General features: G+C 40.0%; 1 protein-coding gene across 1 annotated transcript; it reads right to left on the reverse strand.

Annotated features, from left to right (window-relative positions):
- Positions 1 to 1469: 1469 nt before the first annotated feature.
- LOC137004222 (C3a anaphylatoxin chemotactic receptor-like) lies at positions 1470 to 2413 on the reverse strand. Its single transcript, XM_067364410.1, has one exon. The coding sequence runs from the start codon at positions 2385 to 2387 to the stop codon at positions 1470 to 1472; it is 918 nt and encodes a 305-aa protein (XP_067220511.1). The 5' UTR covers positions 2388 to 2413.
- Positions 2414 to 17490: the final 15077 nt, after the last annotated feature.

Below are 17490 nucleotides of genomic sequence, written 5' to 3' on the forward strand. Positions count from 1 at the left end.
AAGCAATATGGCACAAAATTGGAAAAATTGAGCTGAAAGAATGTTGTTTTTAAGTACTCTTAATTCAACTTTACAGAATTGTGATGGTGACGAGTTTTTGTTTCTGGGGGGTGATTTTAATTGTACATAGAATAACCTTGATCGGAATCACATTGAACCCCATGAACCCTCCCACAAAAGACTTATACAAGTTATTAAAACGCATGAGTTGTGTGACATATGGAGACATTTTAATGGCAATTTAAGACAATATACTTGGTCTCATATTCGTGACAATGCTCTATCTTTGGCTAGGTTGGACAGATTTTATGGTTTTAAACATCACTGTGGTATTTTTAGCAAGTGTTTTATTGTTCCTCTTAGATTTTCTGATCACAGTATGGTGTGCTGTTCTTTTATTTTAAATTCTATTAAACCAAGTAGTGCTTACTGGCATTTTAATAGTACTCTGCTAAATGATAAAAATTTTAAGGAAACTTTTAAGTGTTTTTGGGAAACAATGGAGTTTGAAACTCACTGTATGTCTTTTCCATGTACTGAACTCTTGTTATTTAACTATGCCTATATAAATTCAATTTTTAATTCTAGGGCACCTTTAATAAATAAAAATACATCAACAAATCAAATACATCAGTAAAAGCACAGATAGCCTATAAAATATTACTTATAAATACTAATTTTCATTAATACTTGTGTAAAAATACAAAAGTAATTGATTTTTAATGTACTTAAGTATTAAAAGTAAAAAGTACTGTTTGAACTGTTTATTATATATTCTAGCCAATACTAGTCATTGGTCAGCAATAATAAAAAAAGATTAGTGATATTAGTCATTTAATGTATATTGATCTACAAATAAGCAAACCTTTTATTTTATTACAAACATTTATTATACATTTTTTCTTGTTAATTATATACATTTACAGCAGATTTACTTCACAAATAACTGACAGTCAGGACATAAATAAGACTTTAATTTACAAATTTTCTGCCATTCAAGCTCATGCACAAAAAGCAGCATAAACAACAGAACACAAGGATTCACACATCATCACATCACACACCTGCAGAGCTTCTGCGAACAGAGAAAAACAGAATACAATTATGTATGAGGAATAAATGGGCCTATAAACAAGATATATTTCACTTAAATAACAGTTTAACAAAACAAAGGATAAAATGGTGTGACAAGTAATATGTGTGAGTTTTGGTTTATTTTTGTGACATGCTCCACAAAGAAGTTCACTGAAAGGAGACAGAGACATATCCTGTTTGTTTTCTTTATTTTACAAAAGAACATTTTTTTTTTTTTTTTTTTTTGTGATTGTATGCAAATTATAACACACCCTTTACAGTTTCGAATGATGTCTTACACTGTATGACCAGAAATTATGAGTGCTTTGTTTGTCTTTATGTGGCTGGCAGCTGGCAGGAATAGAGATGGTGATATATTTCGTTTGCTTTTAGACTCAGAAGTCCAGATGATCTTCAGCAAAAGCCGTCTCCAGCACCACCAGCAGAGACTGCTTCAGCTTCTTCTTAAACTCATCACACATGAATACATAGAGAATGGGGTTCAGACAGCTGTTGAGATGAACCAGGAAGCTTACTACAATATTAATTTTTGAAAGAACCTCTTTAGCAGAATCACTCCACTGATTCTCTTTTGCACTTATGATATAAAATCTGTAGACATGAAAAGGAAGCCAGCATATGAAAAATGCCAGGACCACAGCTATAATGACCCGGTAAGACCTGAACTGATTCTCCTTTTTGAGACGTTTGACTCGCACACCAATAGCTATATATGAAGATGCAATGATCAGGAAGGGGATGACAAAGCCCATTATGAAAATGTATGTGATCTGAAACTTGTAGTATTGAATAGGATAGCTTCCTTCACTCTCCTCTGCTAAGCGATTGATGAATGCAGGGATGCAGCCGCTGATGGATAAAACCCACACAATTATGCAGATGATTCTGGCTTTGAATACGGTTCGATTATTACGAGACCACACAACCATCCATGTGCACAGGCATCGGTCCAGACTAATAGTTGTCAGCAGCAAAATGCTAGCAGATGAGGTTAGGTCAATTATGAACCAGAGAAATGCGTTCTTGGATGTATCATCATGCCAGATACTGTGCATGTCTAAAAGTGCTCTTATGAATATAGATAAGGAGAAGATGAAGTCTGCAATCGCCAAGTTGAGGAACCAAATGGAGTTGACTGTCGTCTTCATTTTGTAACCAGTCACAAATATGACGAGCCCATTTCCAATGAGACTTACAACAAGGATGGCAAAGTAAATGCATGTTATGAAGATGTCAATGCCTGAGAAGATCTCTGTCTGCACTGTGGAATTGTCCATAGTGATTCTGGTCATATTTTGAATTCCAATAGTAGTGCTTGCTACATGAAAACAAGAGAAAAAAATACAGTGAGTTTTGGTTTCTGGAATCTGAATATTTGTTATGCCACATTTCACATGCAACATCTACCCCAGTTTAACACTCTCATCAGTTTATTTAATTTTCTATTTTCTATTTTTTTTTTTTTTTTTTTTTTTTTTTTTTTTTTTTTTCTATTCTACAATGTCCAACAGTAGATAACAGGACTGCATTACAGGAATTTTTTTATTGTCCTAAATGTTTAAACCGCATGTACTGTATCTATGCAAACACATAAAATAAAAAATAAATAAATTCTCCTTTCACATAAGAGGACACAATTACAGTTGGCCTAAAAAGGCATTTAAAATAGTAATAAATCAAAACGAAATAAATAAGTGATGTGACCACCAATTAAATAAAAAAAAAAAAAAAGTTGAAACAAAGTTCACATGGTAAAAATCCTCTTGGAAATATCTTTAAACTCTCTGCAATTTTCACCCAACTACAGAGAAAGATAACATTTTCTCCTCGCACCCATACATAAGCATATAATGTACATATTAGATTCTTACCCATGTTCTGTAAGGCTTCAGTCCCACAAAAACCTCTTCGCAAGTTCTGTTTATTGTGAAAATCAACAACTGATGATAAGTTCCCCTTTACTTCTCTTAAAGAGTGATGGTGGGATGGCTTAGGAAGAGAAATGCTTCTAAAGAAATCTATTTTCATCGACTACATACTTTTAAGTATAGAGCCCCGCACATGACATGCAGGACAAAAGTCAAACGTGCGCACGATTTAGGCCTACTATTCCATTCCCTCGATTTGCTAAATCATACGCACAGTTTACTAAATCTCGATGATTTAGCAAATCAAGGGAACTAATTAATAAATTGTATATATGATTTAGCAAATTATTTTTTCATGTCTTGTGCGGGGCTCTGTATTTAAGTTCTATTTCTGCAGCCTGAAATATTATATAAAGAGGAAGGGTTTTCCCTACCATCTGACATGCTATCAAACAACACAGCACATCCAGAGTGCAACTTTCACTGTACAGTTCATATTTTGAGATGGGACATTGACTTTGCTTGCCTTATATATACTCATAAGTCACAAGAAACCTTGGTAACGCTTTAGATTACAGCCCGGAAAGTACTGCGTAATTACAACAAATTTACAGCATAACTTTCAATAATTATAGTGTAACTATACAGTAAGTATGTGTAAGTATAGGGGAACAATATGTAAAGTATTGGGAATAAAGGGGTAACAACCAGGAAAAATAACAAATTATTTATAGTGTAAATATTTTATATCTAAGGGGTACTTATGACATATAACTAAGGGGTAAGTATGACATTACGGGCCGTAAATTAAAGTGGAGCTTGTTACCCTCTTATTTCATGTAGTTACAGGGTAAATATGACATTACGGGCCGTAAATTAAATCGGTGCTTATTACCCTCTTATTTCATGTAGTTACAGGGTAAGTAATTAATAAAATGCAAACAATCGGATATCACTGACTCCGAAACCTTTATTTGAAAAAACAATTTTATTAAAAACACGTCTACAATACTTATTATTCATTTTTTTAAATCAACTTTTCATTTCAAACTCTAAAGTCCTGACAGAAAGTAACAAGTTTTGTCCGTTTTTTGTTGTTGTTTCTCGCTTGGCTTCCACCTGCTCTTGTTTCTCAGCTGATGAATCTTAAGAAGGAATCCCATTGCTATTCTGTATTATAAGAAAATACAGTACACCCAGAAATTTTCTCATGGTTTAGGCTATTCATCTTTCCGCTTCTGACCAACTGTCACCAGCGCCTGCATGAGAGTTGACTTCGCGTTCGATGAAGCACATTGAAGCTTTCATGATGTTCTCGCAGGAGATTCGTGTGAAACTCGCGCGAGAACTGCCGTCTCTGTTATTCTGTCTTGTTTGTTTCTCATTCTCATTATCTGTTATTCTGTGTATTTTGTTGTGAGCATTACAAAAAAAAAAAAAAAAAAAACTGACGGCATCCAACATCTGCATGAGTTTCTCGGCATGCCTACGTCACGCTTCAAGTTACGTCAAGCATGAACTCTCAACCCTCGCATGCACGCGCCGAAGACAGCTGGTCGAAAGTTTTAAAAATATTCAAATATTTGGTATTTTTCTTACAAATACGTATCGTTTCACTTCAGAAGACATCGATTCATCCATTAGGGTCGTATGGATTACTGTAGTTATTGCTGTTTGTGCTGTTTGATGCTTCGACTTTTAAGAACACGTGAGCTTGCATTATAAAGCGTTCCCAGATGATTAATTTTTTTCCTAAAATCCTTTTTGTGTTCATCTTAAGAAGGAAAGTCGTATATATCTTAGATGGCATGAGGGTAAAAGATGAGTAAACGGTGAGCACATTTCCGGGTGTTCTGTATTTTTTAAATACAGAATAGCAAATGGGATTCCCTCTTAAGTTTCATCAGTGGAAAGAAAGAAAAAGAGGAACAAGAGGAGGAGGAAGCCAAGCAAGAGAAACAAATAAGAAGTGTTGTAACTTTAAATCTGTTTTTAAATAAGTTGTTTTTCAAATAAAGTTTTCCAAGTGATATGACTGTTTGCGTTTTTATTTATTTATTTATTTATTTGTATTAATTACTTACCCTGTAACTACAAGAAACAAGAGTGTAACAAGCTCCACTTTAATTTACGGCCCGTAATGTCATATTTACCCCTTAGTTATGTCATACATACCCCTTAGTTATAAAATATTAAAACTATGAATAATTTGTTATTTTTCCTGGTTGTTACCCCTTTATTCCCAGTACTTCACATATTGTTCCCCTATACTTACACATACTTACTGTATAGTTACACTATAATTATTGAAAGTTACGCTGTAAATTTGTTGTACGTACGCAGTACTTTCCGGGCTGCAATCTAAAGTGTTACCGAAACCTTTGACACACTTTTATTTAAAGCACAAATCAGATTAATCATTATATCAGGAGTTTTCTTGTCTAATGTTGGTTTCTCTTTGTTGTCTTTGTGATTAAGAAAGTGGCCTGTTGCATGAAGCAGTTGGTTTGGAGTTGACAAATCCAGATAAATCCAACCTGGTTTACATCAGGATCAACTGTTGCACAACGCTCGGTATAAACTTTCGCTGTAAACTCAGGTTTAATCGAGAGTTTGCAAAGCGTGTGCACCTAAAAGTGTGACACGTGTGGCAAAAAGCCAATCACACAGAACAAGGAGAACGTCAGTTTGATTCACTTCTCGTGAGAAAGCCACGCAATTCATGTCTCTTCCGAAGATTAAGAGATTGTTCTGAAAAAAATGAAATTAAACACATTTACAAAGCAGGAATAAACATTGCTGCAGTGAAAGTTTGAGAAGGCAGCTGAAAGAAGATATCTGACTAAATCAATGCATGTGAATCAAACAAATAGACTGAAAAACTATATTAATTATTCAAAGAGCTCAAAAGAATACATGTAAACTTAATCTGTTTAAAAGCTTTATATATTATGCATGTATTTATTCTAATTTAAAAGCAAAGTTTAATAATGTCAATTAATATGATAGGCCTAATTATATGAATATGTCATATAATAGCTGTGTAGCGTAAGTTTCCATAGCGATGAAACCCGCTAAAAATCAATCCACCTTCATAAGCCTGAAAAACCAGAGTTTGCTCAAACTAATCTTGAACATACCTGGGTTGCACCTGAAACCGGCTTTGTACAACAGGCCACAGATGATCTTCAGCAAACGCTGTCTTCAGCAGCAGAGACTGTTTAAGCTTCTTCTTAAACTCATCACACATGAACACATAGAGAATGGGATTCAGACAACTGTTTAAAAATGTCAGGCACACCATGCTACTGTTACAACAGAGACACGGAGGCAGAGATAATAACAATCCAGGTAAGTTTTTATTCACAATAAGCAGAGCACTGGGTGATGGTAAGCAGATAATGGGAAGGTGAGAGATGAAGAGAATATAATACTGTCCTGATTCTGTCTTGCAGATGCAGACGATGGAAGGAGCTGGCGGAGACACTCACACACACAAGCAGGTAAGTACACACGAGGAGCAGGAGACAAGGGAGCTGGAGGAGACGTCTGGAGCAGGTAGATATGGCGTAGGGAGTCCTTAAGGTAAGCATACATTTGAGGTAGTGCAAACGAGACCGGTCAGTGAGTGTGTGTGAGTGTTGTGTCTTTATGCTGGTACTGATTGCGGTGCTGATGAGTCACAGGTGGCGGTGATTAGTATGCTGGTGATTGAGTGCGTGGGTAAGGGAGTGAGGTGGAACCTGACGTGTCTGTGACAGTTACAACCTCTCCTAAAAATATCAGCTCGAAGAGAAGAGAGATTATGTAATATAAATAACAATGACTAAACAGCAGAATCAATCCAATCTATTTATTCACTCACTCATAACAAACATAACGATAATAATGAACATAACCAAATAAAGAATTTGGTAGCACCTTATTTTACAGTACGTGTACTTTCCTGGTACATATATAGTAATTATGTTGTACATACAGGTAAAAGAGTGGTAACACAAGGTACTTACCTGACATGTATGTACATGGGAACTAATAAGAAACAATGCTGTACTTTCCAATGGTACATGCATGGTAACTACTTTGTACCTATAGACAAGTGTTGGGTAATAACAGGTGCTTACTTATAGTGTCCGTATATGGTAACTAACAGACACATTACTGTACTTACTAATGGTATGTACATGGTGAATATTTTGTACTTACAGACAAGTGTGGGTAATAACAGGCACTTATGTATGGTAACTAGTAAGACACATTACTGTACTTACTAGTGGTATATACATGGTAACTATGTTGTACTCACGGACAAGTGTGGACACAAATAACAGACACTTACTTAACTTACTTAACAAATATGCTTACCAAAATGATACACTGCAGTAACTATACAGCACTTCATAGTGTTAATACTTATCAAGTAGTCCTTTTAAGCAAGGCTTTTGACACATGACAACAGAGTATACCAAGTACAGTAGTGTTACTGATCTGTATGTATGTCATCAAAATACCCCTATTAAGTGAATTATTGTCCTGTAAAGATTAGGCAAGTTGAACCGCAAAAGTATATCATCCAGTATCTTGTACCATGCTTATACCTCACCTTAAGTAATGTGTAATTTACGCCTTAACTAACTGGTGTATTCACTAGTACGTTCATAATAAGTACATGGAAATAGGACTGTAAGATAAAGTGAACCCTTGTAGATAAACATTACATAGGAATTACCAACTCTTACCAGGTGTAACTTACGAATTAACTAACCGGTAAATTCACTGGTACGTTCATAATAAGTAACAGTTACATGGAAATAGGACTGTAAAATAAAGTGAACCCTTGTACATAAACATTACATAGGATTTACCGTGATCTCATGAGAATACGTGTGTATTTTAACCACACGTACGTTTTCATACACACAAAAACATACAACAGTGACGTATTTAGAGGACTAAAACGTAAAAATACTTACGTATTAACAGCAATAATAAATCAAGTAACGTAAAGTTTGAATGTAAATTAATTCCCTTGTAATAAAATCATGGGATTAATGTTTTAAATCTGTTATATGTATTCAATTGTCATATCAATACATGTTTTCAGTCACATTTTTTTAATACAGTTTACTCATCTACTTAATATGAAATAACATTTCTGTTCGTGACTTGTAATATTTAGTTTGTTTGCTGTGAGACAGAAGGCGTTTTCTCCTATGCAGCGACTGACAATACAACCGTAAGATACATCAAAACACAACATACATTCACAAATCACACCCATTTTATTTGTTTGCTGTACTCCATATCTTTAGAATCCATATGTTTGTAAGGAACAGATTCAAATTCAGCCCTTATCCATCAATCTTCATCTTCATTCTCAGCAGCAGCGACCGTCACAGTCAAAGCTCGCACTCGTTATAATTTAAATTTGAAAGTAGCGTCACCCTCGAGAAGCGTTACGACATGGTTTACGGCACTGATATCGAACGCTCTTTGGCTCTCACTTGCTTCGTCACAGATTGCGACATGCCATGTTTCAGTGGATTGACATTTTGAATGAGTGCGCGCCTTCACGTAGAGAAGCCGGATTCATCATATTCTGCTCTGTAAAAAAACTATTATTTACGGCCAAAGAGGACTGCGACTCATCATCATTTGGACTACTTTTGGTACGACATTTTCGCAATAAATAAATTGTTGTGATTACGCTTGTTTGTCTGTCATTCTTTTATTTAAAACAGTACAGAGTTTTAATAAATGTTTATGGGTTACTTAGGTTTAAAGGTAGGTGTAGGATTAGCAGCTCAAAATATCGTTTTGATGTTATATTTTTAATAAAATTATCATTTTCATTTACAAAAATGTACGTTTTGTGTCTTTGAAAGTTACGTATGCTCTTACCAGGTGTAACTTGCACATTAACTGGTATAACGTTACTGGTAATTAACTGGTACGTTCAGAGTAAGTACATGGAAATAGGACTGTAAAATAAAGTGAACCCTTGTACATAAACATTACATAGTAATTACCAGCTCTTACCAGGTGTAACTTGCACATTAACTAACTGGTATATTCACTAGTACGTTCATAATAAGTACATGGAAATAGGACTGTAAAATAAAGTGCATCCTTGTACATAAACATTACATAGGAATTACCAGCTCTTACCAGGTGTAACTTACACATTAACTGGTATATTCACTAGTACGTTCATAATAAGTACATGGAAATAGGACTGTAAAATAAAGTGCATCCTTGTACATAAACATTACATAGGAATTACCAGCTCTTACCAGGTGTAACTTACACATTAACTGGTATATTCACTAGTACGTTCATAGTAAGTACATGGAAATAGGACTGTAAAATAAAGTGACAAACATTACATAGGAATAACCAGCTCTTTAACCTTTGCAATAATAAGCTTAAGCATTTTAAACAATTAGTAAGTACAGTAATTTGTCTTACAAGTTACCATAAATAAGTGCCTGTTATTACCCTGTAAGTACAAAATATTTACCATGCACATACCATTAGTAAGTACAGTAATGTGTCTGTTAGTTACCATATACGGACACTATAAGTAAGCACCTGTTATTACCCGACACTTGTCTATAGGTACAAAGTAGTTACCATGTATGTACCATTAGAAAGTACAGCAGTGTTTCTTATTAGTTCCCATGTACATACATGTCAGGTAAGTACCTTGTGTTACCACTCTTTTACCTGTATCTACAACATAATTACTATATATGTACCAGGAAAGTACACGTACTGTAAAATAAAGTGCTACCAAGATTTTAACAAAATGGACAACGACTAACAAAGGGGGGAAAAAACAACAAAAGCAAAATAAAGATACTTGTTTGCTGGCTAGCCCACAAAATCTGTCGTCTCTGTCTCTTTCTCCTCCTCGTGGGTGCCTTTACCAGTCAGCTCAATTAACCAGCCACTCTCAAATCACGAACAGGTGCGTCCACCTAAGAGAGAGAGCTCCAAAGGGATAGAGCGACACCAAGAAAAACAAGGGAGGGACAAAACAGAAAAAAGAATAAGCCACCGACGTAACATTCCCCCCCACAAACAATTATAACACGTTATCATCATGAAAGAGCATCTGCAACAACATTGTCACTACCCTTCTTGTGCTTAATCTCCAGGTTGTATTTTTGGGCCATCAGGGCCCAACGCATTAAGGCCTGTTCACACCTGGATGAATATCGCCGACGTTTAACGCCTCGTGACTAAACAACGGGCGCCAATGTGAGTGTGCACACCGACACAAAAAACGCGAGGCATAAAAGCGTAATTTTTTAAAAAACGCCTCAGGTTCGTTTTCTTGGTTTGACGCGCTGCGTTAAAAACTGCCCGACCAATGAGATTGGTGCTTTTGTTCACGTGCCTGGAGCTGCTGAAGTTACAGTAAAACATGACTTGGTGGCGCTCAAGCACAAAATAGTCTTGCCAAGCACACAAGACGACGAAGAGAAAGTAAGTAGACAAGGAAGACCCCTACAAACTATCCCTGCGTCTCAAACAGCTCCCTAGCTTCCTAGGTCATGTATCAGTATACAGTTTAAATGAATGTGGTTTAATTTAAATGAATGTTTTTTAGGACTGCATAAAGCTGGCAAAGGTGCCACGATCGTAGAGAATTTTTTTTTACAAAAGCACCTATTTATATCCAGCCATTCCTAAAAATCAACGCAGTTTCCACCGTGTCGTAAGAACAGATATGACAGAATAGCAGCTACCTCAGCATCTATTGGTCATACCTTTCCTCTGCCAACTTGCTTACCTAAGTGACAGTTGCTTTCGCGAATTCACACTTTTTCAAGTTAAGTGTGAGAGAAGCACTAGAAAAACGAATAAAAAGGGTCTGTAACGTTGTCATATGCTCAGTCCAAGTGGCAGAATAAATCACCACATCATCCAAGTACACGTTATACTTGTCAACATCTCTTAAAACCAACTCCATTAAACTCTGGAAAGTCACAGGTGCATTTCGCAGGCCGTAAGCCATCCTCATATATTGAGCAAAGTGATCTGGCGTAACAAAAGCAGCAATATCAGATGCATATGGGGTTAACGGGACCTGCCAGTATCCTTTTAAGACAGGGGTGGGGAACGTTGATCCTGGAGGGCCATTGTTCTGCAGAGTTTAGCTTCAACCCTAAAAAAAAAACACTCACCTGTAACTTTAGTAATCCTGAAGACCTTTATTACCTTTAGGTGTATTTAATTAGGGTTGGAGCTAAACTCTGCAGGACAATGCCCCTCCAGGATCAACGTTCCCCACTCCTGTTTTAAGAGATCGAGCTTTCTGATATACTGTGCAGTTCCAATATTGTCGATACAATCTTCAACTCGCATCAATGGAAATGAGTCTGGCACGGTCACCGCATTCACCTTTCGAAAGTCGGTGCAAAATCTGACCGATCCATCTTGTTTTGGAACTAAAACACAAGGAGAACTCCACTGGCTTTTACTCGACTTTGCAAAATGATTCTGCAACAAATACTCTACTTCTGCTTTCATTACTTGTCTTTTGTCCACAGAATATCGATACGCATACTGTTTGATGGGTATGGCAGAGCCCACATCGATATCATGCTGAAGAACTGAAGTAGCCTACATGAAGGAAAATCATGAAACAAAACAAGATAATTTTGAATCAGTTCCATAAAATCCTGCTTTTGATCAGAATCTAAGTAAGACAACTGCTCCTGTAAAGAATTTAAAAACTCAGCATCTCACTGTGTCCTTCCAATCCATCCTCACTATGTGCATTAAAGACAGATAAAACCACCTTTTCGTTCACCGTGGGCAACTCAGAAACGTTAGCTGTCGCAGCAGTGTTATTTGACCGTTCCAAATACGCTTTCAGCACGTTCACATGGCATAAACACGTTTTCCTACGTTGGTCTGGAGTATGAAGCACATAATCGGTCTCGCTCACTTTTCTCTGAATGACATAAGGCCCTGAAAACATGCAGCAAAGGCATCACCCGGCAAAGGCAGCAGTACCAGAACCATTTCCCCCAGCATAAAATTCCACACAATTGCGTGCTTGTCATATCGCTGCTTCATTTTCTCTTGGGAACGACAAAGTGCATCTTTTGCAGTGGCACAAGCGTTATATAACCGTTCACGACATTGCGTAATGAAATCCAGAACAAATTTTTCTTTTTGGCGCTTGCTCCACCAAAAGAAATTGATCTTTTAAAACCTTTAAAGGTCCCCGCACATTATGGCCAAAAACTAATATAGCTGGGCTGAATCCAAGTGACTCCTGCCTCGCCTCGCGAAAGGCAAACAGCACCAGCAGAACACCATCATCGCAGTCACTATCCGTTTCGCGACAATACTTACGCAAGGAAGATTTTAAAGTCTGATGCCAATGCTCCAGGGCACCCTGGGATTCTGGATGGTATACACTAGACACAATGTGCGAAATACCCAAAGCTTTCAATGTTTTTCGAAAAACGCTTGATAGAAAATTAGAGCCTTGATCAGTCTGAACTGTCTTCGGAAGTCCAAAGGTAGTAAAGTGCTTTCGTCACCATAACTGCCATGATCTTACGCAATGGAACCACCTCAAGGAATCATGTGGCTACACACATTATGGTCAAAAAATACTGGTACCCCGTTTTGGTATGCGGAAGTGGACCAACACAATCCACAATTACTTTTTCGAAGGGTTCACCAACTGCTGGAATTGGATGAAGCGGGTCTGGCGAAACCACCTGATTACGCTTCCCAGCCATCTGACATGTAGGCTATGACAAGTTTTACAATATCGAGAACGTCTCGGGTTACGTCTGTAACCCTGGTTCCCTGAATAAGGGAACGAGACGCTGCGTAGTCGCTTTGGGAACGCCTCTGCGCGTTTTGTCTTGAAGCACTCGTGAAATCGAACCAATAGTGTGACGGGACGTCAGTGCGGGTGACGTCACGGACCAGGAAACTATAAAGCACTCCTGAGAACAAAGAACGCCAGCTTCTGATATGGATGAAGCAGACGCTCACAGGCGTGCAGGGAGTATGGCTAAGCTACGCAGCGTCTCGTTCCCTTATTCAGGGAACCAGGGTTACAGACGTAACCCGAGACGTTCCCTTTCATGGGAACATCGACGCTGCGTAGTCGCTTTGGGAACGCTATCCCGACTAGGCCATAAGACCAAGTGCCTGTCTGTTATCTTACGACGAGAGCACCGAGGACCCTGGAGTGGAGCCCAAATCAAGGTTATACAACCTAATGAAGGTATGCTGAGATGACCACCCAGCCGCATCACATATCTCGTTAATGGGAACCCCCGAGATCAAAGCCTTTGAGGCAGCCATATCCCTAGTAGAGTGTGCCCGGACAGCCAAAGGTGAAGGCTGCCCGTATGACTCATAGGCAAGAGAGATGGCCTCAACCACCCACTTGCTCATTCTTCCTGATCCGGATTAATCAAAGGAGGAGGACAAAAGGCCTGCAGTACAATCGGTCCTGGGACGTTGGTGGGGACCTTGGATTTATAACCAGGTCTAGGATGAAGGAAAGCCCTGAACATACCAGGCGCAAATTCCAAACATGAGGGAGCAACCGAAAGTGCTTGAAGATCTCCAATTCTTTTGAGAGATGAAATTGCCAACAGGTGGACAGCTTTGAGAGGAATCTTCCAGACACCTCCTCTAATGGTTCAAAGGGAGCCTCAGCTAACCCTTCCAACACAATAGCCCAGTCCCAGGCTGGAGTTTTGTACGCACAGAAGGCCTCAGCCTCTGGGTACCACAGAGAAAGCGTATAAATATGGGGTCTCTTCCACAGAAGAGTCCCCAAACAGAGCATGATAAGTGGAAATAGCCACTATATAAACCTTCAAGGTAGAAGGAGATAAACCATCCAAGTTTTATACTTGGAGAAATTGCAACACAAGACTGATAGAAGAGTGGAACAGGTCCAGCTGACGTTGTCTACAGCAAGTAGAAACCAACTTCCATTTATTTGTCTGTATAGCTTTCTCGTGGAAGGAGCTCTGGAGTGGAGTATGGTCTCGACAACCTCAGTTGGGAGACCGGATTCTATGAGCCTAGCCCCCTCAGAGGCCAAGCTCAGAGTTTCCACAACTCCAGGCGGGGGTAAATTATCATGCCGCCCGCTTGAGACAGAAAGTCCTGTCTGATGGGGATCTCCACGGGGGAGCCGTCTAGAAGAGACACTAGGTCTGCAAATCAAACTCGGGTTGGCCTTAATGGGGCTATCAGTATGAGATAGACCCTCTCTAGGCAAACCCTCTCCAGAACTCCTGGGAACAGAGCGATCGGGGAAAAGTGTGTACAGACGTAACCTCGGCCACGTCTGCACCATGGCATCCAACCCCAGAGGGGTGGATTAGTCAGAGAGCACCACAGTGGGCAAAGAGATGTTCTTTCGAAGCAAATAGGTCAACTTCTGCACGACCGAAGTTCTCAAATGAGCTCCACCACCTCAGGGTGGAGACTCCATTCCCCGGGCCTCGGCCCCTGCCTCAACAGGATGTCTGCCCCCACATTTTGATGGCCCCTCGGGTGTGGGAGGAAGTATTTGAGTACTCGAAATACCGCCATCATTTCCAGATGATTTATGTGTCAGGAAAGTAGATGGTCCTCCCAAAGACCCTGAGCCGAGCGACCACTCATGATCGCCCCAGCCTGTGAGGGAAGCATCCGTCGTTAGCATTACACGACGACAATGAGCCCCCAACACAGGTCCCTGGGACAGGAACCAAGGCTTCTTCCACATGACTAAGGCACGAAGGCATTGCCGCGTGACCTTAATCATGCGAAAAGGATTTCTTCTCAGAGAAAACCCCTTGGTCCTGAGCCACCACTGTAAGGGTCTCATGTGCAGCAGGCCAAAAGGTATCACGTTGGACGCAGCTGCCGTAAGACCCAACAGTCTCTGAAACTGTTTTGCAGTGTGTGACTGGCCTAATTTCACCCCATTCACGGCCGAGAGAATGGAACGCACCAGAGCAGGAGACAGATGTGCCTGCATCGTGATGGAATCCCAGACTACCCCTAGATCTTTGGTAGTTTAAGCTGGAAGAAGCACACTCTTCTTGGCATTAATTCTCAGCCCTAGCCTTCTGATGTGAGACAGAACAACATCTCAATGTTGGACTGCCATATGCTCAAACTGAGCTAAATTCAACCAATTGTTGATATAATTCAACACGCGAATGCCCTGGAGTCTCAGAGGAGCCAGAGCTGCATCCACGCATTTTGTGAAGGTGTGGGGTGAAAGCTAGGCAGAAAGGAAGAACCCTGTATTGGTAAGCTTCGCCCCCGAAAGCAAATCTGAGGAACCTCCTGAGCTGAGGATGGATGGATACATGAAAGTACCCTCCAACCCTCTTTGGAACAAAGTACAGACTGTAAAACCCTGACAGCTTGCTGGGAGGAGAAACCCTTCTATAGCTCCTTTTTGCAAGAGCGTCAGAACTATGTGTTCCAATACCAGAGACTGCAAGGGGTCCACCACTATAGGGAAGACCCTGTTAAATTGGGGCGGGCGAGACCCGAATTCTGTAACCCTTTCTTTGTGAGCAGTACCCATTGAGAAATACTTGGAAGAAGTTTCCATTCTACCAGAAATCTACTAAGGGAACCAGTCTCTCATGACTGGCCTCTGGTGTTTTTTTTTTTGTTTTGTTTTGTTTTTTTTTTGAACATTTGACTCGGCGCCCTTAAGCGGCGAACCGGCAGGGAACAACCGAATCAAATGTCGACCGGCCCTCCTCAGAGGGTCAGTGGAGACCGCTGCACCCTGAAGCACACGAGGTGGCAGGGTTGGCAGAACGGCCCCCTGAGGGCACCGAGGAGGGGCGGATACCATATAGTGTGGTAAAGAACCCTCTTCGGAAAGGGGCTACCCTCGAATGTCCTATGCCACTGGCGTCAGGACCTTTTCGAAGTCTTCTTGGTGATAACAGTCCGCAGATCTGTCTTACCCCACAAAGACTTCAGCTGTGTTGCCTGTCCCGGTCCCCAAGCTCTCTGGGGGGTAGCACGGGTGACGAAACTTTTTTTTTTTTTTTTTTTTCAGTGCCCTGAAACGGCGAACCGGCAAGGAACAACTGAACTGACCACTCTATGACCCTCCTCTTCTTAGAGGATCACTGGAAACCGCTGCACCCTGAAGCACACGAGGTGGCAGGGTTGGCAGACCGGCCTCTCTTCTTTTAAATTCCTCAGAATTTAATGTATTCAATATTTCATTTAATCCTTAAATTAAATGCAGCCAAAAACAAACAGTCAAAAAGACAGGCTGAATATATTGGAATACAAAAAGAATTATAGCTCGTAATAGTTTGCAAGATATTATAGGGAAAAGAGAAAGGGAACTCCCGTCTACTCAGTTCCCTCCAAATATATATAAACATTTTATATATAATCGGCTATATATTACGGGCACGATATCTATGCGCAGCCTCGGCAAACGCGAGATCCGAGCCGTATATTCTTTATTGCAGACTTAATCTGCGCGCTGCCTCGGCAAACGCGAGATCCGAGCTATATATTCTTTATTGCAGACTTAATCTGCGCGCTGCCGCGGCAAACGCGAGATTCGAGCCTTGCGTTGGACTTTTATTCCCTCGAGAATAAAGCCAACAGGAGTGGAGCTAAAAACTCCCGCTAGTGCATACTTCTCTTTACACTTCGGGACATTTTTATGAATGAACACTGTCAGCTGTGAACTGACGTGCATGCTCCACTCTCAGCGTGTGCATCCCTACTCGCTTTGTAGTATAGCACTCAAAACTGCTGTTCACTTTCTTTATATATATAAATATATCTTCAATATTTGTAAGTTGACAAATTCAGAAAGATATTTAACTTCTCAGTTAAATCGAGAAAATAATCAGACAAGTCTATCACGGTCTGAATATTTCAGATTAACAAAATAATCATGGCTTTCAAACACAACTGATTTGTTTCTGATGTTAGAATAATAAACGTGTGATTTTGAAACACGATATGTGTGTGAGGTGGCGAGTCCTCTAATCAATATCACAATATCCACCTCCTCAGAGCTGGACATGTGTACCGGTGCCTCAGCCCGGAGGAAGAAACCGCAGAGCGTGCTTCCACCTGGGAGAGGCACTGAACCTGGCAGGTAAGGGCAGAGAAAGGGCAGCGCCCGTCTCTAACCCCTCTGCCAAATTCATCTGCGAACCCCATGATCTGAACCGCCTGTCTGCCTCGGCAGATGCGGGATCCGACCACGAAGAACGCGAGCCGCGGCGCCCTCCTCAAAGAGCGCCCGGCGGGAGTGGAGAGAGGTTTTATATTACAATGCTCGCAAACAACCCCCTCGAGGGCCGCCTGGGCATGCTCCGCTCCCGGACAAACAACACAGAGCTCGTGTGTATCCCCACCCGTGAAGTAATGAAGGTAGGGAGAAGCACACGGTCTGATGCCGTTTGCTCGCCATTATAGTGTCTTTTATATACATATATATGTGGTGTAATACTGATACTCTTGTTCTCAAACAAAA

Source organism: Chanodichthys erythropterus, chromosome 17 (genome assembly GCF_024489055.1).
Source record: "Chanodichthys erythropterus isolate Z2021 chromosome 17, ASM2448905v1, whole genome shotgun sequence".
Lineage (NCBI taxonomy): Eukaryota > Metazoa > Chordata > Actinopteri > Cypriniformes > Xenocyprididae > Chanodichthys > Chanodichthys erythropterus.

Bases quoted from the DNA above. Each gene is read 5' to 3' on its own strand.
- LOC137004222 (XM_067364410.1), bottom strand. From the start codon at position 2,387: ATGACCAGAATCACTATGGACAATTCCACAGTGCAGACAGAGATCTTC.